We start from the raw sequence: 24459 nt of genomic DNA on the forward strand, positions 1-24459 counted from the left end.
CAAATTAATTATAACCAGAAATCTAACATTGAATTATCAGTCAAACTTACACAATTAGTATAATATTCTGGCCCCAAATACTGAGAAAACTGTTCATTTCTTATCATTTTTAAAGTTTCCAGAATGTGTAAGTAGTATCGTGATTAAATGATTAATTCTGTAATGTTTCCACTATGAGCACATTTGAAAGATCAAAGGCAGTAAGGATGCATGAGCATTCTTGAAATCCTAGTGAATAATTTGCTTTATATTTTTCAATTGTATTTTTACTTTTCTATGTGACTCCATGAACATACTACAGCCATCCTGACTACATTTTAAACTAGCTTGTAAAAACGTAATATTATCTAGAATTACCCACAAGTCTCATAAAGACTCTACTTAAAACTATATGCTAAAGGAAAGACAGCAAATATGTATCTCTGAAATCTTACACATAATTTTAGGAATCTGATATATGTGTTTGCTTCAGTAATGCTTATTTGTTACATGTGACATAAATAACATGTATACCATATGCAAGCTTTCATATTCATATATATGGAGCAAGCATAACATGACAGCCAACTTGCTGAAAATGGCCATGCTTTTTAGATTATTAGAGTGTGACAGCCAGGGCAGTGGTTCACACCTGTAATCCCAGCACTTTGGGAGGCCGAGGTGGGTGGATCACTTGAGGTCAGGAGTTCAAGACCAGCCTAACCAACATTGCAAAACCCTATCTCTACTAAAAATACAAAATTAGCTGGGTATCGTAGTGGGCACCTGTAATCTCAGCTACTTGGGAGGCTGAGACAGGAGAGTCGCTTGAATCCACAAGTCAGAGTTTGCAGTGATCCGAGATGGTGCTACTGCTCCCAGCCTGGACAAGAAGAGCGAAACTCCATCTCAAAAAGTAATAATAATAATAAGAGTATGACATAATGCATTATAAATTAAATCATGATATGAAAGGAAAATAAATCATTTTTTATAAATTAGGAAAACAGATGTCACAATCACTGAATTGGTAATGCAGGAGAAATCATCAATGTTTAGTTACTTATGCATCTGTATTGTCAATTATATTATTACTAATGGAACTAGATGGTCATTGGCATATGTATATACTTGTATAGTAGTGTTTTAATGTATTTGAGATTATTTGACTCTAAATATAGCTGTCTTAACAACACATATTCCAAATGTTTTTGATATTCATATTAAATACACTTTCTCTAAAAGTAACTTAACTGTGACTAAAAAATTCTATATAAAACATTTTATGTTTTCAATTCATTAAACCATCATAAGCAAAAACCAAACAGACAAAATTAAGAAGCAGAATAAGAGAAAAATATACCAATGAGTAAATAAGCATCATACATGTATATGATGAAATTTCTCATTTGGGTTTGCATTTTGAGCACACAAATTTTTATGAACATGAAATAGCCACATGAACAAGCTATTTTGGGAAATCATATTTAACTTGATCTAGCAATGAAATATAATTTGTATTTGATATTTAAAAAATTTAAATTATCTTTCTAATTTTCTTGGTTAATAAGATCCCATAAATATCATAATCTCAATACTCCCCATAGAGTGTAAGTTTCCTGATGATAAAAATATTTGTAACTGTTCGTTAATCATAGGAAGTTATGTTCTATGTGTTGACTTAACAGCAATTATTTGGAGGTCAGGTTCATTTTCCTTCATTTGCATATCCTCTAAACACGATATTTACTTGAACTCATGAAACATGCTTACAGTGGACCATATCCAAGATACTACATTTATGAGTTATGTTTGTTTCTCTATATGTCATGCACCCCATTTCTGGAGACAGACAGCAAGAGGAAGAGAGAGGGAAAGAGAGAGAGAAAAGAGGACACAGTAGGTACAAATATATAATATTGATTTAATGGTCTTAGGAATTGCTTTAGAAAGTCAACCATCACTGGTTTTCCTACGGAGAATGATATAAAATCTTAATTTTATGGAGTAAATCTTAATCCTATGGAGTAAATGAGTGAGAGTGTGTGTGTGTATGTGTGTGTGTGTGTGTGTGTGTGTGTGTGTGTGTGTGTGTGTTTCAAATGTGAATGGCATTGCTCTGTATAGCAAACCACTACTGAGATCTTTCCAAACAAGAATTTTGGAAGTGAGGAAATTTGGCAGGGATTATTTAGGCAATTTCTTAATCCATATGACATTGGTTTGAAATACTGGGTAAAGTATCCATCTGACGTATTAGCTTGTGTGGAGGCTCAAGGATGGGTCCAGGGAGGTTCAAGGTGTGAGAAGCCTAGTGCCTTAGTAGGAACAGCTGGGAGGCTGGGCCCACCTGGATCCCTCACTATCTCCATGTGATCTCAGAGCCTCTCTACAGGGTGTCATTAACAATGTAGCTAGACCACTTACAAGAAAGCTCACGGGCTAAAGAGATCAAGGCAGCAGCTTCAAAACCACTCAAGAACAGAGCAGAAACTGCTAAGGTCACTTCCATTGTACTGCCTTGATTAAAGCAGTGACAAGTCAGCACACATTTAAGGAGAAGGCAAATAGACCCAGACGGCTGATAGGACTATTGTAAAAGAATTTATAGGAGGTTTTGTTAATTACTTAAGCCATGATCATTTTCTCTATATGGTAGTGATAATAGCATTGATATTTGATTTTCTATGAAGAGAAGATCCTAAGGGCTAGTGGCCACTTGAAACAAGATGAATTTTATATTTCTAATTCTCCTTTTTTCTGTTATGCAAAAGACTATATCCTGGTCAGTTGGCATCAGAACTTTCAGTTACCCAGGTTTACCTATCATCTTTCTGCCATCTCTTGAAGGAAATTCCTACAATGGGGACCTTTGATTCCAGTGGTATTAGAATCTAACCTGACCAAGAGAGGCTGCTTCTGAAATCACATTGCCAAAGTCCAGGCATCGTTTCAAAATCTAGTTGAGGGTCTATTCACCAACAGTAGAGAAATGTTTGAACCAGGATCCCATAGCTGTCTCTTTCTTATTATTTCATCCCAAAACAATAATTATTAAGGCAAATGTGTAAATGATTTCATGAACGCAACATGCCAACACAATTCTATATGCTCCATCAATTCCGGAAAGGGGAAGGAGGTGATTTCGAGAAAAAAAAAAAAAATGTCCCATCAATGTACAGTTACTGGCTGCACAATTTACTATTTTATTTTATTTTTCAATTGTGGTAATAGCACTTAAGGAGAACTACCTTTTAAACAATTTTTTAAATGTACAATACAGTATCATTAACTACAGGCACAATGTTGTACAGCCTTTGGAATGTATTCATCTTGCATATTTAAATCTTTATACACATTAAACAGCAACAACTCATTTTCCTCTCACCTAGCACCTGGAAAATCAGCATTCATTCTATTCTTGCCACTATGAGTTTGACATTTTCAGATTCCTCATATAAGTAAGATCATGCAGTATTTGTTCTGTGACTGGCTTATTTTACGTTACAAATGTCCTCAAGGTTCATGCAGCAATGAACGTAGGAGTCCAGGTATCTCTATGACATATTGATTTTAATTCCTTTGGATATGGACAACAGGTATAGAAAAAGGTAATCAACAACACTAATCATCAGGGGAGCATAAATCCAAACCACAAGGAGATATCACCTCATACCAGCTAGGATGGCTATTATCAAAAAACAAGACAGTTGTTGATGAGATTGGAGAGCCATACTGTTAGTGGGGATGAAACGTTATCGGAGTTCAACACAATATTAATAAATAGAACCACCTTATGACCCAGCAGTCTCAATTCCTATATCCAAAAAAATTAACTGGGTTTTTGTTTACGCTAAGCCACAGGGATGCTGACTATGTGCAATGAGTTTCATGTCAACAGGGAGTGGCGAATTATACCTCTTTAAGCAGAAATGTGATCTTTTTCTGTGCTACGTAATCGTATTTACTCACAAGTAAACCTATTTTGAAAGTTGACAGTTTAATTATTTTTTTTGCCATACTTAGATGGTCTCTTACCCATGATAGTTCATCTTACCATTTTTTAGCTCTGTAATGAGTTTACTATGATGCAACCCATCATAAGTCAAGGAGCATCTGTTACACTATTAGTAAGTTCTCTGGATTTATTAGTAAATTCCATTTTGCTGAATGGAGTAGTTGTGCTGAAACCGTGGCAACCTGGAGAAGAGTAGGCCTTCGCAGACTGCCCAGGTGAGCCTATGCTTTTATCAGTGTGATTATTAAATATAACAGCAAGAAAGACAGAGCTTTTGAAAACACAGTTAACACTGAGCACTAATAACAGAAATAAACAAAATGTAAAAAAAGAATTAAATAAAAATAAAACATTCTAAGTTTGAAACAGCTTTAGTGATGTAGTAAAGGAACTACACCTGCCTGATTTACGTCTTCAGATTCTTAGAGAGAGTGACCACTTTTATGATGACGTCCACCCCCCCTTTCACTCTCCCTCTCCATCTCCTTCTTTTCCTCCTCCTCCTTCTTCCTCTTTTCTCTCTATCTGTCCATCTCAGAATACACCAGCTCTGTCCTATAAACTCTACAAGTTACAAGGACTAAATTCCTTGAGCTAATGCCATTGTGGTATTAAAATTTTAGTGTCAGGAAATTCTGAGTATGATTTCAGATTTTCCACATTTGTAATCTTGTGACCTGAGAGGAGTTATTGACATTTCGAACTTTTCTTTTCACGTGCTAATAGAGTGTGTGGAAATAAATACCTGAGGTATATACCCTAAATGAATTCCCTTAAGGAATTCTTAATTCACAGTCTCTACACATAATGTTAATTCTCCTTTCTTTTCTCTGCAGCAGAAATAAAATACTTCACCATCAATTTTAATGGTAAGAAGAGAAAAAACTTGTAGAAGAGAAGTATTGAATCTTCCTCCTAAAGCATAAAAATGTCTACCTCTATGAATTTATGATTGTTAATTCCATGAGCCGTAGATTGCAGCTAAATAGCTTGTATTTTTTAAGACATTTTAAGATGCCAGTGTTTCATATAATTCATTATATCTTTTCTCTATAAATAAAATAAAATCTGAGGTTTTAATCCATCATCCTCTTGGAGTCAAAAATATACTAAATTTACCTGTAGAGATAGAGACAGCCATACCCTGGCTAACCCACAGCCGTAACAATGAGTGACAAGTAGGGAAGTCTGGTCAACCTGAACTTTCCACAGGGGCAACAGTAGAACTATTCCAACTTTCAGCCACTTGAGAAACAAAATATTGAATGTTCTTATTTATTAAAATTAAATAACCTTTAAATGTTAAGTGTATTTTAATCACTGAGTCCCTAATTCCTACCATTATCTCACTAACACTTTCCACTGAAGCTAAATGTGTGCCCTGTCCAATACTGACATGCATATTCCAGACCCCAAGCCTTGGTTCATGTTAAGTGTCCTTTCCATGAATACCCTGATTTCTCTGTGCACCCACCCACATCCTACAAACATGGCCCTCCCCCATGGGTACTCTTTATTCATACGCTTCCATCATGATCACTATGGCCTCTGACGTCTGTGTTTTGTGTTTAATAAAATGTGTTTTCTGCATTACTTTAGATTTGCACATCTGTTTCCATATCATTAAACATTCTATTTATAGCATTCCAACTTCATACGCTGTATCATATATGTCTTTATACTCCACATTTTATGCAGAGTGGAAAGACATTCAGCACACGTTGAATTTTCAGTGATGAATGAAGAAAACAGATTTCTGCAATTACGTTGCCGATGGATATAGAGAAGTTAAATGTCTAATTATTTTTGTTTTCTATACAGACAAGAATTTATGGAAGATGCATTATCTTTATAAAGTCAGTTGGGAAAATTCAAAATGCATAATATATATAGCATATAATATACTAAATGTTGAAATACTTAAATATAAATTATACAGATAACATAAATAATTTTACAGGTACCTAAATTACCTCAATCAGGCAGTTGAACAGAAGACTTATGACTGCCAAGAGGTTTAACGCCTTCATTTAGAAAATGGTTAATGAAACTTTTAAATATATCTAAACTTCTCAGTACTCATATTAATTATTTTGAATAAGCAGATCTTCCAATGAAATATGAGTGCCTTAAGACCAGGTACCATATGTGGTCAAGTAGGTAGATGTTTCAAATTTGTACTTTCACGAGAATCTCTGGGGAAACCTGTCCCCCAGAGATGCTCCCTGGCTAATAATATTCATATATCAGTAGATCCTCAAAAATGTTTTCCTGCATTTTTACCCTCTAAAAAGAATCCAAAACTAAAATGTTTTACCTTCCCACCCCTCATCGTCTCTCCCCTATGCCCCTCAACTATCCCCTGTGTGTGATGCTCCTCTCCCTGAGTCCACGTGTTCTCATTGTTCAACACCCACCTATGAGTGAGAACATATGGTTCTCTCACAGAAAGCTTGGCTTTCTGTTCTTGGGTCAGCTTGCTGAGAATGATAGTTTCCAGATTCATCTAAGTCCCTACAAAGGACACAAACTCATCGTTTTTTATGGCTGTATAGTATTCCATGGTGTATACATGTACCACATTTTCTTTTTGTTCAGTCTATCATTGATGGGCATTTGGATTGGTTCCAGGTCTTTGCTATTGTACACAGGGCTGCAATGAACATATGTGTGCATGTGTCTTTATAGTAGAACAATTTATAATTCTTTGGGTATATACCCAATAGTGGGATTGCTGGGTCAAATGGAATTTCTATTTCTAGATGCTTGAGAAATCGCCACACTGTCTTCCACAATGGTTGAACTAATTTACACTCCCACCAACTGTGTAAGAGTGTCCCTATTTCTCCACATCCTCTCCAGCATCTGTTGTCTCCCAATTTTTTAATGATCGCCATTCTATAGATTACTTTGGGCATTCTAACTGGCATGAGATGGTATCTCAATTTGGTTTTTATTTGCATTTCTCTAATGACCAGTGATGATGAGCATTTTTTCATATGTTTGTTGGCTTCATATATGTCCTCTTTTGAAAGTGTCTGTTCATATCCTTCGCCCACTTTTGAATGGGGTTGTTTATTTATTCTCGTACATCTGTTTTAATTCTTTGTAGGTTCTGGATATTAGCCCTTTGTCAGATGGGTAGATTGCAAAAATTTTTCCCATTCTCTTGGTTGCCGATTCACTCTAATGATGGTTTCTTTTGCTGTACAGAAGCTCTGGAGTTTAATTAGATCCCATTTGTCTATCCTGGCTTTTATTGCCATTGCTTTTGGTGTTTTAGTCATGAAGTCCTTGCCTACGCCTATGTCCTGGACGGTTTTGCCTACATTTTCTTCTAGTGTTTTTATGGTGTTAGGTTTTATGTTTAAACCTTTGATCCATCTGGAGTTAATTTTAGTGTAAGGTGACAAGTAGGGGCCCAGTTTCTGCTTTCTGCACATTGCTAGCCAGTTTTCCCAACACCATTTATTAAACATGGAGTCTTTTCCCCATTGCTTGTTTTTGCTGGGTTTGTCAAAGATCAGATGGTTGTAGATGTGTGGGGTTTTTCTGGGGTCTCTGTTCTGTTCCATTGGTCTATGTCTCTGTTTTGGTACCAGTACCATGCTGTTTTCATTACTGTAGCCTTGTAGTATAGTTTGAAGTCAGGTAGCGTGATGCCTCCAGCTTTGTTCTTTTTGCTTAGGATTTGTCTTGGCTATGTGGGGTCTCTTGTGATTCTATATGAAGTTTAAAGTGGTTTTTTTTTCAGTTCTGTGAAGAAGGTCATTGGTAGCTTCATGGGGATAGCATTGAATCTATAGATTACTTTGGGCAGTATGGCCATTTTCCTGATATTGATTCTTCCTAACCATGAGCATGGAATGTTTCTCCATCTGTTTGTGTCCTCTCTTATTTTGTTGAGCAGTGGTTTGTAGTTCTCCTTGAAAAGGTCCTTTACGTCCTTTCTTAGTTCTATTCCTAGGTATTTTAGTCTCTTTGTAGTACTTGTGAATGGGTGTTCACTCTTGAGTTGGCTCTCTGTTTGTCTGTTATTGGTATATAGGAATGCTTGTGATTTTTGCACATTTATTTTGTATCTTGAGACTTTGCTAAAGTTGCTTATCAGTCTGAGAAGATTTTGGGCTGAGATGATGGGGTCTTCTAGATATACAATCATGTCATCTGCAAATAGAGACAGTTTGATTTCCTCCTTTCCTAATCGAATACCCTTTATTTCTTTTTCTTGCCTGATTGCTCTGGCTAGAACTTCCAATACTATGTTGAATAGGAGTGTTGAGAGAGGGCATCCTTGTCTAGTGCCTGATTTCAAAGGGAATTCTTCCAGCTTTTGTCCGTTCAGTATGATATTGGCTGTAGGTTTTTCATATATAGCTTTTATCATTTTATGATATGTTCCATCAATACCTAGTTTATTGAGAGTTTTTAGCATGAAGGCCTGTTGAATTTTATCGAAGGCCTCCTCTGCATCTATTGAGATAATCATGTGGTTTTTGTCTTTGGTTCTGTTTATATGATGGATTACATTTATGGATTTGCGTATGTTGAATCAGCCTTGCATTCCCAGAATGAAGCCTACTTGGTCATAATGGATAAGTTTCTTGATGAGCTGTTGCAATCTGTTTGCCAGTATTTTATTGAAGATTTTTGCATCGATGTTCATCATGGATATTGGCCTCAAGTTTTCTTTTTTAGTTGAGTCTCTGCCTGGTTTTGGTATCAGGATGATGTTGGTCTCATAAAATGAGTTAGTGAGGATTCACTCCTTTTGTATTGTTTGATAGAGTTTCAGAAGGAATGGAACCAGCTCCTCTTTGTACGACAGATAGAATTCGGCTGTGAACCCATCTGGACCTGGACTTTTTTTGGTTGGTAAGCTATCGATTGCTGCCTCTACTTCAGCCCTTGTTATTGGTCTATTGAGGGTTTCAGCTTCCTCCTGGTTTAGTTTTGGTAGAGTGCAAGTGTCTAGGAATTTATGCATTTCTTCCTGGTTTACTGGTCTATGTGAGTAGAGCTGTTTGTAGTAATCTCTGATGGTAGTTTGTATTTCTGTGGGATCAGTGGTGATATCCCCTTTATCATTTTTTATAGCATCTATTTGATTCTTCTCCCTTTTCTTTTTTATTAATCTGGTTAGCGGTCTGTCTATTTTGTTGATCTTTTCAAAAACCAGCTCCCAGATTTATTGATTTTTTGAAGGGTTTTTTGTGTCTCTATCTCCTTCAGTTCTGCTCTGATCATAGTCATCTCTTGTCTTCTGCTAGCTTTTGAGTTTTTTTGATCTTGCTCCTCTAGTTCTTTCAATTTTGATGATAGGGTGTTGATTTTAGATCTTTCCTCTCTTCTCCGGTGGGCATTTATTGCTGTAAATTTCCGTCTCGATACTGCTTTAAAGGTATCCCAGAGATTCTGGTAAGTTGTGTCTTCATTCTCGTTGGTTTCAAAGAACATCTTTATTTCTGCCTTCATTTCATTGTTTATCCAGTCAACATTCAGAAGCAAGTTGTTCAGTTTCCAAGTGGTTGTGCGGGTTTGAGTGTGTTTCTTGATCCTGAGTTCTAGTCTGATTGTGCTGTGGTCTGACAGACTGTTTGTTATGATTTCTGTTCTTTTGCATTTGCTGAGGAGTGATTTGCTTCCAATGATGTGGTCAATTTTAGAGTAAGTGCAATGTGGTGCTGAGAAAAATGTATATTCTGTGGATTTAGCATTCTGTATGTGTTTATTAGATCTGCTTGGTCCAGCTCTGCATTCAAGTCCTAGATATTCTTGTTAATTTTCTGTCTCGTTGATCTGTCTAATATTTACAGTGGAGTATTGAAGTCTCCCACTATTATTGTGTGGGAGTCTAAATCTCGTTTTAGGTCATTAAGAACTTGCTTTATGTATCTGGGTACTCCTGCGTCGGGGGCGTGTATATTTAGGATAGTTAGCTCTTCCTGTTGGATTGATCATTTTACCATTATGTAATGTCCTTCTTTGTCTCTTTTGATCTTTGTTGGTTTGAAGTCCATTTTATCAGAAACGAGGATTGCAATCTGTGCTGTTTTTTGTTCTCTATTTGCTTGGTAAATCTTCTTCCATCCCTTTATTTTGAGTCTATGTGTGTCTTTGTATATGAGATGGGTTTCTTGAATACAGCACACTGATGGGTTCTGACTTTTTATCCAGTTTGCCAGTCTGTGTCTTTTGATTGGGGCATTTAGGCCATTTACATTCAATGTTAATATTGTTATGTGTGAATTTGATCCTGCCATTTTTACTGGCTGGTTTTCTTTCTCATTAGTTGACTCATTTTCTTCATTGCATTTTTTGTCTTTGCCAACTGGTTTGCTTTTGCAGTGACTGGTACTTGTTCCTTTCCATGCTTAGTGTTTCTTTCAGGAGCTCTTGTAGGGCAGGTCTGGTGATGACAAAATTTCTCAATAATTGCTGCACATTTACATTCTTACAAACGTGTCACAAAACTTATGCCTGGGACCCACTGCCCTGGGTTCTAATTCAGCAGGTCTAAAATGTGAGTAGATTTGCACCATAATGAACACTTTACATGATTTAGTTATTAAGTGGTCCACATGTCCCATCAGGGAAACACTGGGAGTCCTACCCATTTTCTGTAAAATAATAGATTTTACATGAATAAATGAAACATGGAGCAAATTAAGAAAAATAAGCAAAAGTAGGCCTGGCACAGTAGCTCATGCCTGCAATCCCAGCACTTTGGGAGGCTGAGGTGGGCAGATCATTTGAGGCCAGGAGTTCAAGGCCAGCCTGGCCAACATGGCAAAACCCCAACTCTACTAAAAATACAAAAAAATAGCTGAGCACGGTGGCAAATGCCTGTAGTCTCAGCTACTCATGAGGCTGAGGCATGAGAATCACTTGAACCTGGGAGTCAGATGTTGCAGTGAGCAGAGATCACACCACTGCACTCCAGTCTGGGTGACAGAGCAAGGCTGTGTCTCAAAAAGAAAAAAAAAAAAAGAAAGAAAGAAAAAGAAGCAAAAGTACACATGAGTAGTTTAGGCATAGAAGGAACCATTACCTTTCATAAATATGTGTGTATACCTTGGAGGTTTTTGTAAGAATGTAAATGTGCAGGCTTGTTTATTTGTTCTAGCCTGTTAGGCATTTTTATTTTATTTTTTTTTTATTTTGCAGTCTTCTGTGATATTATCTAATAAACAAGACATGTACAACATTTCATCTTGAATTCTTTTTAGTAGGTAAAAATGCAAGAAAACATTTTGGAGGATCTACTGCTATATGAATATTATTAGTCAGAGAGCATAAACATGTGATAGGCTAGTGACTCAAGCTCAACAAGTAATGTTTATAATCACAGATGAGTTTTCAATGTTATGAACTTGTATACAGCAGAGAGTAATTCCCAGTTACAAGCCCCTACATATCAAGATGATTGGGAAACAGTAGTAGGTAATTTGCAGGCAATGGAGCACCTACAATTGTTTACCAGGAAAGTAATAAGAAACAAAACAAAATGATGCAAAGGTAATCACATCTTGTTGATTCAACCCAGCATCACAAGAGAATAAGAGGCAACAATTCAAGTTAAAATTTTTGAAGTAAACATTGCCAGTGAAGCATTTCCGACAAGCATTCAGAATATGCCGTAACCATTTACTAGGATGTATTGAAAAGAGGAGCCTTGCCTTTATTTTTTAAACAAATGCACAATGCAGTAAGTTATGGAAATTAATTTCACTGCTTTGTATTTTTGGCTTTTAAAATGTACTAAATTAAAAGGCTACACAGTGTTCCCTTATTAAGTTTATATCAAAGACCAGAGTAAATTATTTTGTAATTATTGGATATGTGGATACATGGATACATGGCAGAAATGACTAACCAAATAAGTAAAACATACTTTTTTACTTGGACTATGCATATAGAGTGTATTCTATCTTTGTTCGTGGGCTTAGCTTTTACAATTGAGAAAAATGAACACCACTTTTACATACTATGTGCCTATGTGATCCCCATACATGTACATTTGTTGGCATGACATAAAGGAGATAAAATGTGAAGAAATGCATGGAAACATCATGGCAGGACTTTGCCTTTTTGACTGTTGCCTGTTCTGCATATGGCCTTGACCCACTTGCACATAAATCCAACTGAATATTTGTGTCATGGCCCCGCCTAGAGTTTGTAAGTTGAATTCCTAACTCCAAAGGTGATGGTAACTGGAGATGAGACCTTTGGGATGTAATTAGGATTAGATTAGGTCCTGTGGATGAGTCCTTCATGATGAAACTAATCGTTTAAAAAATTTAAAAAAAAAGGAGATTTCCCACCCTCCTCTCAGTGCTTGCCAATAAGAAAGCCCTTGTGAGGACATTGTAAGACGGTGTCCATCTGCAAGCCAGGAAGAGACGCCTCACCAGGAATAAAATCATCTGGTACCTTGATCTTGGACTTTCTAGCTTCTGGAAGTGTGAGAAATCTGTTTTTAAAGCCACCCAGCCTATGGTATTTTCTTCTGGGAGACTGAGAAGATTAATGTAATAGCCTCTTGGAGATTTGTATAAGCCAGCCCCATTTCAAATTACAAAATCAAAATTTCTGGGGGCTAAACACAAGCAATTTGATAATTAAGTAAACTTCAAGATAACTTTAATTTTAAACACAAGTTTGAAAACCAATAGAAAATTTCTAAAAATTAGAGTAACAACATACTTGATCGTCCAAACTGGCACACAGTGTAGAATGAAAGGAAGCATTGCAGTAGTTAAGCCAGGATAAGAAAATCTGAAAATTTCTTGAGAAAACCATTACACAAGATCATTTTGCCTGTATAGCTTCACATTTAACCCATTTTTTCTTTAAAAACATATTCTACTTGATGTTTTCTCTATGTTCAGATGTAGCTTCCTGCATAAAATTTTGGTGGGGAAGAATGAATGTATGTATCTGTGTGGTGAGAGTGTGTACATGTGTTTACTCATAATATATATTTTATTCTGTTAAAAAGCCAGGTGGGAGTGTAAATTAGTTCAACTATTGTGGGAGACATTGTGGTGATTCCTCAAGGACCTAGAAATAGAAATTCCATTTGACCCAGCAATACTATTACTGGGTATATATCCAAAGGATTATAAATCGTTCTACTATAAGGACACATGCACACGAATGTTCATTGCAGCACTGTTTACAATAGTAAAGACCTGGAACCAACCCAAATGCCCATTGATGATAGAATGGACAGGGAAAATGTGGCACATGTACACCATGGAATATTATGCAGCCATCAAAAATAATGAGTTCGTGTCCTTTGTAGGGACATGGATGAACCTGGAAACCATCATTCTCAGCAAACTGACACAAGAACAGAAAATCAAACACCACATGTTCTCACTCATAGGTGGGTGTTGAACAATGAGAACACATGGACAGAGGGAGGGGAGCATCACACACTGGGGTCTGTTTGGGGGGAAATAGGGGAGGGACAGTGGGGGGTGGAGAGTTGGGGAGAGATAGCATAGGGAGAAATGCCAGGTATAGGTGAAGGAGAGGAAGGCAGCAAATCACGCTACCATGTGTGTACCTATACAACAATCTTGCATGTTATACACATGTACCTGAAAACCTAAAATGCAATACAAAAGCCAGATACTATGCTACACATTGAGAATGGAAGGTAAGCTGTGAATTACTCTTGAATTTAATTTTTTGATAATTTTTTATCACAGTATTGATAAGGTGTAAATGTTTACCATTTTCCCCTAACTTACTTCAACATTGTTCAGAATTTCAGATGAATTCATTATGTGATCCAGATACCACACTCATTTGTGTTTACCCAAATGAGTTGAAAATTTATGTTTATACAAAAACCCATACGCAGATGTTTATGCAGTTTTCTTTATGATGGTTGAAACTAGGAAGCAAGTAGATGCCCCTCAGTAAGTGAGTGAATAAATAAATTGTGGTGCATCCAGACAATGGAATATTAGTCGGAGTTAAAAAGAAATGAGCTACCAAGCTGTGAAAAGACATAAAGAAACCTTAAGTGCCTGTGACTAAGTAAAAGAAACCAATCCGAAAGGCTAACTGTATCGTTCCAAATGCCTGACATTTTGGAATGGGCAAAAATATGGAGACAGTAAAAAGATTAGAGGTTAGTGATTGCCAGGGGCTGGGGGAGGAGAGGGATAAATGTACAAGAGAGACAATTTTTCGAGCAGTGAAACTATTATTTTGACACTATGAAGTAGTTTAATGTCGTCATATAGTTGTCAAGTGTGAACTCTATTGTAAAATCTGGACGTTGGATAGTAATGACGTGTCAATGTAGGCTCATCAATAGTAGCAAATGTACCATTCTGGTATGCAATCTTGTTCCTGGGAATGCTTTGTGCATGGAGGAGGCAAAGGGTATATGGGAATTCTTTGTACTTTCTGCTCAGTTTTGCTGGGAATGGACCTAAAACTGCTCTTAATATAGTTTATTTAAAAGGAAAAAGAAGAAGTTACTGTATTTCAGTTGTAATTTAAGTGATGCCAGTAAATGCATCTGGCTCCATGTTAGAAGGTGATTATCTTTTACCGAAATCATGTTGCTATGGCGATTTGACTGAAACATTTTCTGATTATCTGTATGTCTCCAGGAGGGGTCATAGCTAAGCACATGCAACTGGGCTATCCTCAAGAGCATTATGATTTTAAGTTAAAGCTGAGACAATAGTTTCAGAGAAGTATGTGTCAGTTCTCAATATGATCTTTTCTTTCCACGAGCAAATTTGGCCGGCAAGTTTCTCCCCATTCACCCTGGAAGTGGTTGTCTTACAAAAGAAAGGAAATAAAGGCACTGTAATGAAATTATTGAAGTCCATACCATAAAACAGAAAATTTTGCTGTTTTACCTTCTCTGAACCTCTTTAATTAATAACATTCATATTGTATAAAATAGATATGTGTCATTCACTTCATAATGCTTAGTTTTACCTTTACATATCTATTTTGCAAAACTCACTAATGCTTTTATTGTAAACCTTTATCTTTGATAACAATCTCATATTTCTCCCCACCAAAAACAAGTCCCATATATAATGAATTCTCCTTAGGAAAGATATTTTTATTTTTTAAGTAGTAGAAAATATAAATTTCTTTCACAAAACAATTTCATAAATTCTTTGCTTGTTCATTTCTGTATCAGTTTGATTCCTACTAATGTAATTCTCATATGATAAAACATTGTTTTTTAATAAAGGTGCTTGAGGCTTTTTTATATGCATGAGTTAGATGAATCATTTATTATCACGCTATTATAATTTATTTTGATAAGAATAATTTTCATTCCTATTTAGCTTCAGGAAAGTTTTTCTGAATTCCTTCAATTATATGTTCACAATATGTGAAAGTAATGGGATCTTCTTTTCTGATACCTGAGGCTCTCCTCTCAAAGTCATTAGTACCTAACTAAACAATTCAGTAAAAAAAGAAAACTCATTTACTTTTTTATATTCAAAACAAGTGACAAAACAAGTGATTGAATACTCCTTTCTGTTTTTAAAGGCTATTTTTAATGTAAAATATAATTCCTTTCTTCTTATACTTTAAGATAATGCCAGTAAAAGTATTTGGTAAAACCTGTAAGTAAGAGTTATAGTTGACAACTTCTTAAGAATTATACTATAACTAATCAAGTACAAGTTTGATTAAAAGTCATTGGTGTATTTATTAAAGATGACATGATTCAAATCTTTTTAATGAAAATAAGTTTGTTAATGTCTTATGTTCGAAGTATCAAATATGTTTATATTTTATAATTATATGCATATATAGATGGACACATAAATATATGGTACACATAAATATATATATATATTTATATACAGGTTTATGATCTGTCTCATGGACATAAGGACAATATTCTATGTCATTTCATAGTTAATAGCCGCTGAGTAAATGTTATCCTCCAGAAAATGTGTTTTTGGTTTGTAAAATGTAAGGCTCTATTAACAGAGCTATTTAATTTAGGTGTGTAGGGGTAGGTGTTTATGTATGTCTAATCACAAATGGGGATTTAATATTTTTCATTTCTTTATTCAGTCCAATCGTTCATCATGCAAAAGTGTGTTAAACGTCCCTCTTTGCGCTACTAAGACAAAAATGTGACCTTTACATATGATTTACAGAATAAATCTTATCATTTTCTTTATTTTGCCTAAATACTTAGATCTAGTTCTCCTTAAAGTTGTTTCTAACAAAAATAGTGAGTTTCTTAATCTTTGATACATGTTAATATGGCGCCTGCTTATAATCTCAGTTTAAGTGTCCAAAGTCTTCAAATGTTTCCCATCATTAAACATTTATAACTCTGCCAGGAAGCAATGTAAATTGTTCTGTAAAGGGGAAAATTAACTTCTGCTTAAATCAATGTGACCATCTTAGCTGACACTTCTGAGGAGCTCAAGCGGTAAAATGTTCAGCACACTAGCCGTAGGAATAGGGTGGCAGGACTGTCCTTGAGGGATCATGTACTTTAAGAAATGCAGAGAGGTAGGTGTCTTGGTAAGGTATTGTTTTTCTCAGATTGTGTGGCTTTATCTCAAAAATATGCTATTTTAAAAGACATTTCTTAAAACGTGTGTGTTTGTTATACTTGTTTATTATATAACTCATACTGTTTATTAAAACATATGTATTACAGGAGTTATTAGAACAGCCTTACATAACATGGACAGAGAAGCCAGAGAACATTACTCAGTGGTTATTCAAGCCAAAGACATGGCTGGGCAAGTTGGAGGGCTTTCAGGATCTACAACCGTCAACATCACCTTAACCGATGTCAACGACAACCCACCACGCTTTCCTCAGAGTATGTATTTGTTTTCCATGACTTGAATTTATCATTATCTTTTTATGTAAAGCAAAATGAAATACTTGAACAATGTCATGTTGCTGTTTTACTGTTTTTTTTTTTAAGTGGAATTGTTCCAATTTTGTGCTATAGGGTCACCCTTCTTTATGTAAGATTAATGAAATCACCCTGCCTATTGTCTTCTGAACCTACAAGATAATTGGGACCATGTTAAGAATTGGAGTTTCATTTAGCATCAAGTTAAATATTAAAAATTATGTGGTGGTACTAAAAAATGGCATCTTCCCTTTGACAAAGTAGCTGTGTATTCTTAAAGTATTCATGGAGATGTTGAAAATGTATTTTGATGCAAATATTCTTCTAATGCAACATTATTACATAAATACTTTCTGTTACTGAAATTAAAAAAAATATTCATGTTATGAATGAATGCTCTATACAGACACATGGATTCAATCACACACACATACACACACACACATCATCCAAAAGCAAGTTGTAGCTAATATGATAAGATGGGATCTTAGTAAAATATAAGACTTGAAAACAGAAAGCATAATTCAGTAGGCAATTTGCGGGGAGACAAGCCATATGAATCCTGTGGGTTTGGAGGGAGATGGTATTTATGACACATTCTGAATGTAAATGATATAATTATAATATATTGGAGTATTTTAAAAATGGAAGATACTATAGATAACACTTTATATGATAGTCACTAATAATCAAAAATATCCTTCAGGGGAGCTGGCTCTTATGTTCATTTTACAAATGATGTTTAAAATCTGCAATAAATTAAATGCTTTGGTATGTCATAAAGGCTCTTCTCAAGTCAACATGAAATGCCTTTCTCAGCTTTATCTCTTGTCTCTTAATAGCATTGGCTTGATACCTCAGGTCTAGATACAATGGAATACTGCCTCTTCCTAACATATGATAACACTTTGTACATCCTTACTTCAACTAGAATTTTTCTTTATCCACAGCCCTTTGTTAAAACCCCTGTTACAAGTTTCTCTGAAATTCCTGTCGCAGAATTTGAAGAGCCTCCCTCGTTTTTGCATCTTGCACAGCACTTTTTCATGCTTGTTCATGTTACACTAATTTCTACAGGTACAAAGATCTCCTACCACTTATGAGATCCTCTAAGTAGGAAGACGTTTGAATTGTTTTTGTAAACGTAGGTGTTCAGCCCAGTGAGTACCCAGCATTTGATAAATGATTATTCATTAGTAAATTAGTTGAATTTAAATAGTCTGTCAAACTACCATTATTAACAGTATTATTAAATACACGCAAATCATAGTCAATAATTAAATAAAAATTATTTCAAAATCTTGATGCCAGAGATAAGATAATGTTACCTGGTGCATTCACATGGCCTTTGCGCTATGAGAAAAGTATAGATCATAGATAAGTCCATATTTTATTAAGCCATAAAATGTAATTAAATTTTAAAACATTTTACAGATTATGAGGAACCTTTCTATCAATGTTACCATTTAGATCAAACAATATGCATATACACATATAACACCATGAGGGAAATGTTATTACTTTGTAGATTGGTATAATTGAAGTTGAAGATTCAAAAAAAAGAATAAGTGATAATGCAGACTCAACAGAATATACACTTTATTATAATTTAGGATACCAATTTGCCTATCGTGTTTTCAAATAGATTCTACCACCACTATTTTTAAAATATACATTCACATTATAGCCCTAATAGAAAACTCAGGTTGTACGTCATAGGGTTCAGTAAATGCTTGTTTGTAGTACATTTACCATCTCCCATTCTCTCTTTTTCTCCGTGTCTCCCTAAAATAAATATTAAATTTATAGATTTATTAAGATCGACTTTAGAGATTTACAGAAAATTTTAATTGTGATGAATATAAGGAATATTATTCATATAGATGAATATAGATATATAATCTATTAACATTTGTTCCTAATTTTATTATTTTGATAAGTAATAGTGTTACTGTTGAAGCATCAGTGTACAATGAAAATAATCCCTTTACCTGACAAACAGAATAAATATATACCCTCTGAGTTAACTCATTGTGTCTAATAAATTCTGTCTTTCTTCAGTCAGTAACATTCTGGCATAATGATTGACAGATGTAAATCCTGTTGCACTTCAAGGTGTCCTCAGAGTTTTGAAAAAGGCACAGTACACATTCAGGACCTTAAACATTGGCTTGCTCAAAAGATACTTTATTTTGCACTCCAATTCAACAAAACACAATGCTGCTTTTGCAACAGTTTGGTGTCACCGTGATGAAAGTAACTTGCAGTAAAGTGTTATTTAATTTATCCATAAATTGCGACATATTAAACAGTTAGGGGAAGTTTTGTAAACTGCTTGGAAAAATAAAATGATAGAAGGACTTAAATTCACAAAATACATGCACAAGTGTAAACCCAACAAATTTTATAAAGTACGTATCCTGTCCTCAAATAGATCCAGTAGTTGAATTGTTTCTCTAATGCGAGGTTTTTACAGTTGCACTTACTATTTTTCTCTCTTCACCTGACAGAGTTATACTTCTTAAAATTGACACTAGTATAAACATCTCCCACTAAAAATATTTCAAAAATATTATCTCAAAGTGTTTTTTCCTCCATGGTTAACCTACCAGGCTTGAGAAAGTGAGTAGGCTAGTTATACTGCATGGTAATTAGTTATCACTTTAGCTTCAAGTAAATAGGCTTTGAGTAAGTGTTTGAGTGGCAGCAAATTAGAGCTAACAATTTGCTTTACAATGTCTCTACTCTTGAGAGTTACAAACTCAGTGGCCTAGGATACAGGCAAACAAATGTCTTGGAGGAAACAGACTGCTTGTCAGTATCAGGAATGTGAAGGAGGAGAATAGAGATTGGATAATGCATGCCCAACTATAAGGGTCGCCACTGTTTAATTCAAATGGATTCCTACCTTTGGGCTACAAGGTGTTTGAAAAAGAGCCACTTAAAAAACAAAACAAAAAGACTCTTAGTGAAAGAAAATAAATCAGCCTATCTATGGCTTGAAGTTCTACTCAAAGTACACAGCTGATGTGCACTTCTCCTTCTAGAGAAAATCATCTAAGTATATACAATTCTCGAGTATTAGTCCTTTTATTAAAGGTGTAACTTATTTTATTCTGCCATTTTCCATTCTGGTCTTTAAAAACTGTATTCTGTGTTATAGTTGTTACATAACTTATTCTTGGATAGATAAAATGTCACTGATATTTGCTATTCTGCACAAAGCATATACATGTAAAATTCAATACCTTACTTGAAAGTTTACAACACAAACCTCTGTCCTAAATGGAAGGAATTATATTGTTGTATGCAGAATAGATCTTGTAAGGTAAATAATCTATTAACAGAAAGAAGGCATACCACATGACAAATAATCACAATGAGTCCACCTTTAAGGCTTGATCCTCCGACATTACATTGCACCGACTGCAGTCACAAGTGAGCTTAAGTTTTTGGCAATTTGCTATCATTCTCTGGAACTTAAGTGATAGCAAATTGCCAAGCATGTAAACTAACTTGTTACTGCAGCTGCTTTAGTGCAATGGAATATTGGAGGATCAAGCCCTAAAAGTTCGATAGATGGCAGTATTTCCCATAAAGTTAGTAAACATCACAAACCACAACTGGTTTGGATAATTTCTAATGTTAGTGAAAAATAAAATTTTGCTGAAGACATTGACATTGAGGTGATTATTTTTAGGGAGATAGCTGTTTTTTATTAGTTTCAGTGGTATGAGTATAAATGTAAATTTATATAATATTTTCAGCATTGATACTTTGTTTGAAACAAATAAAAAGAAAAAAAAAAAAAAAAGAAAGTTTCTCCCTTGACCCATCAAAATGTGCAGGATTTTTTTAAATTATCAAATAATTAGGGTTTTTCTATTGTCTTTTAAAAATGATATCTAGGTTATTTTATTATGGTTGCAGGCATATATTTTGAAACATTTTGAGCATTCCTTTAAAATGCCAGTATGTACTTGATTTTGATAACTGTTCCTAATTACTCTAAAATAAGGTAAATTCTGCAGCTGCATGGTTAGTGGTCTACATATGTAAATTTCATTCAAGTTTATTCCTTGTACCATTCTAATTTTCCATATCCTTATAGAATTTTTGCCTGTCTGTTATTGAGAGAGATGTTAAAGTCTTCCAAGATGATACTGGATGTTTCTATTTCTCTTTTTCTCCCTCCGTTTAATTTTTCTTAGATGCAGTTTTAAACCATGTTATTGGATACACACAGATTGAAGGCTTTGATATCTTTCTCTAGTTTAAAATTGTTTTATTGTGACATGTATCTCTCTAGTTCTAATAATGCTGCATACCTTAAAGTCTAATTTGTTCCCTATAGCTACTCCAGAGTTTTATTTATTTATTTATTTTCATTTCTTTTTGGTTATGGTTTGCCTGGTATTCCATTTTCTAAAATTTACTTTCAAACTTTATTGTTCTTAATTTTGTATTCTTAATTTGTAAATGTTTCTTGTGTACACTTAGCTAATATTTTTGTTGTTTAGTTTAAAATGACATCATAATTTCTCTTGCTTATATTGATTTACTACATTTATAACTACCTTAATTACTGATATAGTTTATTTTAAGTATATCATTTGCTATTTGTCTAAACTTTTTCTTCTCTTTTTTCTCCTCATATTCTCTGAATTATTTACTTAATTTTATTCATTTTGATCTCCATTCACGTTTTAAAAGTTTTACTTTTTTATGCTTTTTTCTATTTAAAAAATTACTGTAGATATTATGATTATTTCATTCTACCTTACATTATAATTTCATTGCTTGGAAATAGAACAACTTTAAAATTGTTTTATGTCATTCACCCTTTTTCGTTGTTTTTTTTTTTCTATTTTTGTCATCTTTTGTATTAAGTCCTGTATGAAATTGGCATTATTGCTTTTGTGTTAAATAGCAAATAATCATTTTAAAGGTCAATACTAATTTACCCTTCCTGGTACTGTTTATTTTGCCTTGAAATTATGCGTTTTCTTCTTGAATTATTGTTCTCTAAAGGAAATTCTAAATTTTCTAAAAATATTTTATTTTCCCATTTTTAAGTCCAAGACAACTGGCAATGAATTTTCTCAGCTTTTCTGTAATTTTTTCAAGCATTGCTTCAACCTCATTTTCTCACTTCTCTTCCACCACTTTTCCAAAGTATATCAGCTAGGTCTTTCAACTGTGTACCATTAGTCTATCATTGTCTCTGCTGTATAATAATTATTCTTCTACAGTCTTCTTTAACCTGGATATTTTATATTAATCTTTGTTCTAGTACACCAGTCCTTTCCTCGGCTGTTTGTTCAGCAATTAAATCTATCTATTAAATCTATTAAGTACACACGTCAACATTGACATTTTTGTTCTCTAATTTGTATTTGGTTTAGTAGATACAGATTATTGGTATCTGTTGAAACTCTTCACCCTTTTCTTTATTTAAACATATTAGCCATACTTATTTCAAAATCTTTAATAGCATTCTAATAGCAAAATCATACCTGGATCATTTTTTTTTATTGTTTCCTTCTTTGTTTTAGCCAATACTCATTTTTAATCATGCCTTTGAATTACTGATTGAACACTGCGTAAACGAGCGGCAGAGGTTCATGATTATGCGATCTTTCAAAGAGGATTGAGTTATTTCTTGCAGACATATAGAGTATGTAAATCAGTTGGATTCTGTTAGGACTAGCTTATTTCATTTACCTCCTTGCTTCCAGGAAGTAGCTCTTACTCCTGAAAGCTGGATCCTTCTTCACTCTCCACTGGCCTCAATTTCTGACACCCCAGTACCTCATGGTGCTGAAATCTCTGCCAAGCTCCTTTGCCTTCCGGATACACTTTCTCTTGGTTTCTCAGAGTCTCTACGCATGTGAAATTAATGGATGTGTCCACAATTACCACAAGAAAAATTGCATTTTTTTTTCCTCATTTATCTGAGGTTTCTTCTTCTCAGGGCCTTTGTCCTCAATTTCTCAGCCTCTGTACAAGCTCTGAACTTCAACTTGTCTTCACAAGCTGTACAATTTCTGCTTGGACTCTTTCCCCCAGAACTACATATTTTAAAATGCCCTCAGTATTTTTGTATATAAACTTTGTTTTGTTATGGTTCCTTTCTCTCAAGGATCATACTTCATCTAGGCTGCCCGACATTGATTATTCTTCAATGCTTTGAAACAATCATGTTCTGTATACTGTGAAGCTTTTTTTTTTTTTTTTTTTTTTTTTTTGAGACGGAGTTTTGCTCTTGTTACCCAGGCTGGAGTGCAATAGCGCGATCTTGGCTCACCACAACCTCTGCCTCCTGGGTTCAGGCAATTCTCCTGCCTCAGCCTCCGAGTAGCTAGGACTACAGGCATGCACCACCATGCCCAACCTATTTTTGTATTTTTTAGTAGAGACGGGGTTTCACCGTGATGACCAGGATTGTCTTAATCTCTTGACCTCGTGATCCACCCGCCTGGGCCTCCCAAAGTGCTGGGATTATAGGCGTGAGCCACTGTGCCCGGCCTACTGTGCAGCTTTTATAGTTGTTTTATGTGGCAGAGTTAGATATACCGCTGTATCATATTCAGATTTGAAAGATCATTCCACTTAAATTTGAATAGAAACATTATGGAAGATAATTAGATATATTTTATGTCAACTTGATATTTTATGTGGCTAAATTGAAAGGATGAACTCTAAACTAAAGCTGAAATTATTAAATTAACCATAAAATGAGCAATGTTATTATTTTATTTTCATTTAGCCTTCATAAAAACACAATATTTTAATTACATCATGATATTTGTATATAAAGACAATTGATAATTAATTATATATTTATTATATTAAATAGGTACATACATCTGTAGATCTCTTTCTGACAAAGTAACAGGTATAAATGATAGTATTGCATTCTTCTGATTTTATATTTAAATATTTTGAAATTATATGGCATTGTCTGTTTAGAAACCTACTAGATATGGCATTTCCATATTATGGTTTGTTTTTAATCTATGTGGTTGTATACTATAACAACGTGATACATTAATTCCTTTTTCTTTACATAATATGTTGTTTAGGTAGGTATGCTTATGGTAATAAGCATATATTTCTTTGAAATGATTTGATTCTTATAGTTAGGCATTACAAATCAATTCCTACATCTTCAAAGAATGTTTAAAAAGGGGACTGATTTTCAATTAAAATTTCAAATAGTCTTTCTTCAAGCTTTTTTATGTTATCTATAATTAAGAGTGACAGAAAAAAAAAAGTGTTCCACTATGGTAATACTTGGAAAAAAAAATTCTATAGATTAATCAGCTTTCCTGTAGTGCATGTTGACACATAGTAACAGAATGTATTTGGGGAAGCAATTTTAAAGATTTCAGAGATCAGTAAACATTCTGATAGAGGAAAATTGCCCTTTTAATGTGTGACATTCAAATGGCAGTAGAATTTACATTTACATTTACTTTATGTTTTAAAAAGCATTACACGTAGAGCCAATCACAATGCTTAATAATCAGTATTCAATATAAGTCTCTTAAATGCAGGAAAATCCCAGAAT

The 24459-nt window shown here is 34.5% G+C and overlaps 1 protein-coding gene across 7 annotated transcripts in view; it reads left to right on the forward strand.

Annotated features, from left to right (window-relative positions):
• Positions 1–24459, forward strand: part of CDH18 (cadherin 18) — a 1107073-nt gene that overhangs the window by 953930 nt on the left and 128684 nt on the right. For all 7 annotated transcript variants that reach the window (XM_032279054.1, XM_032279056.1, XM_032279053.1 and 4 more), the window contains one exon: positions 16680–16847. In XM_032279054.1, the coding sequence (XP_032134945.1) occupies positions 16680–16847 (168 nt within the window). The remainder of the gene's footprint in view (positions 1–16679; positions 16848–24459) is intronic.

This window comes from Sapajus apella, unplaced genomic scaffold (assembly GCF_009761245.1).
Source record: "Sapajus apella isolate SASKATOON/1434 unplaced genomic scaffold, GSC_monkey_1.0 scaffold11, whole genome shotgun sequence".
NCBI lineage: Eukaryota > Metazoa > Chordata > Mammalia > Primates > Cebidae > Sapajus > Sapajus apella.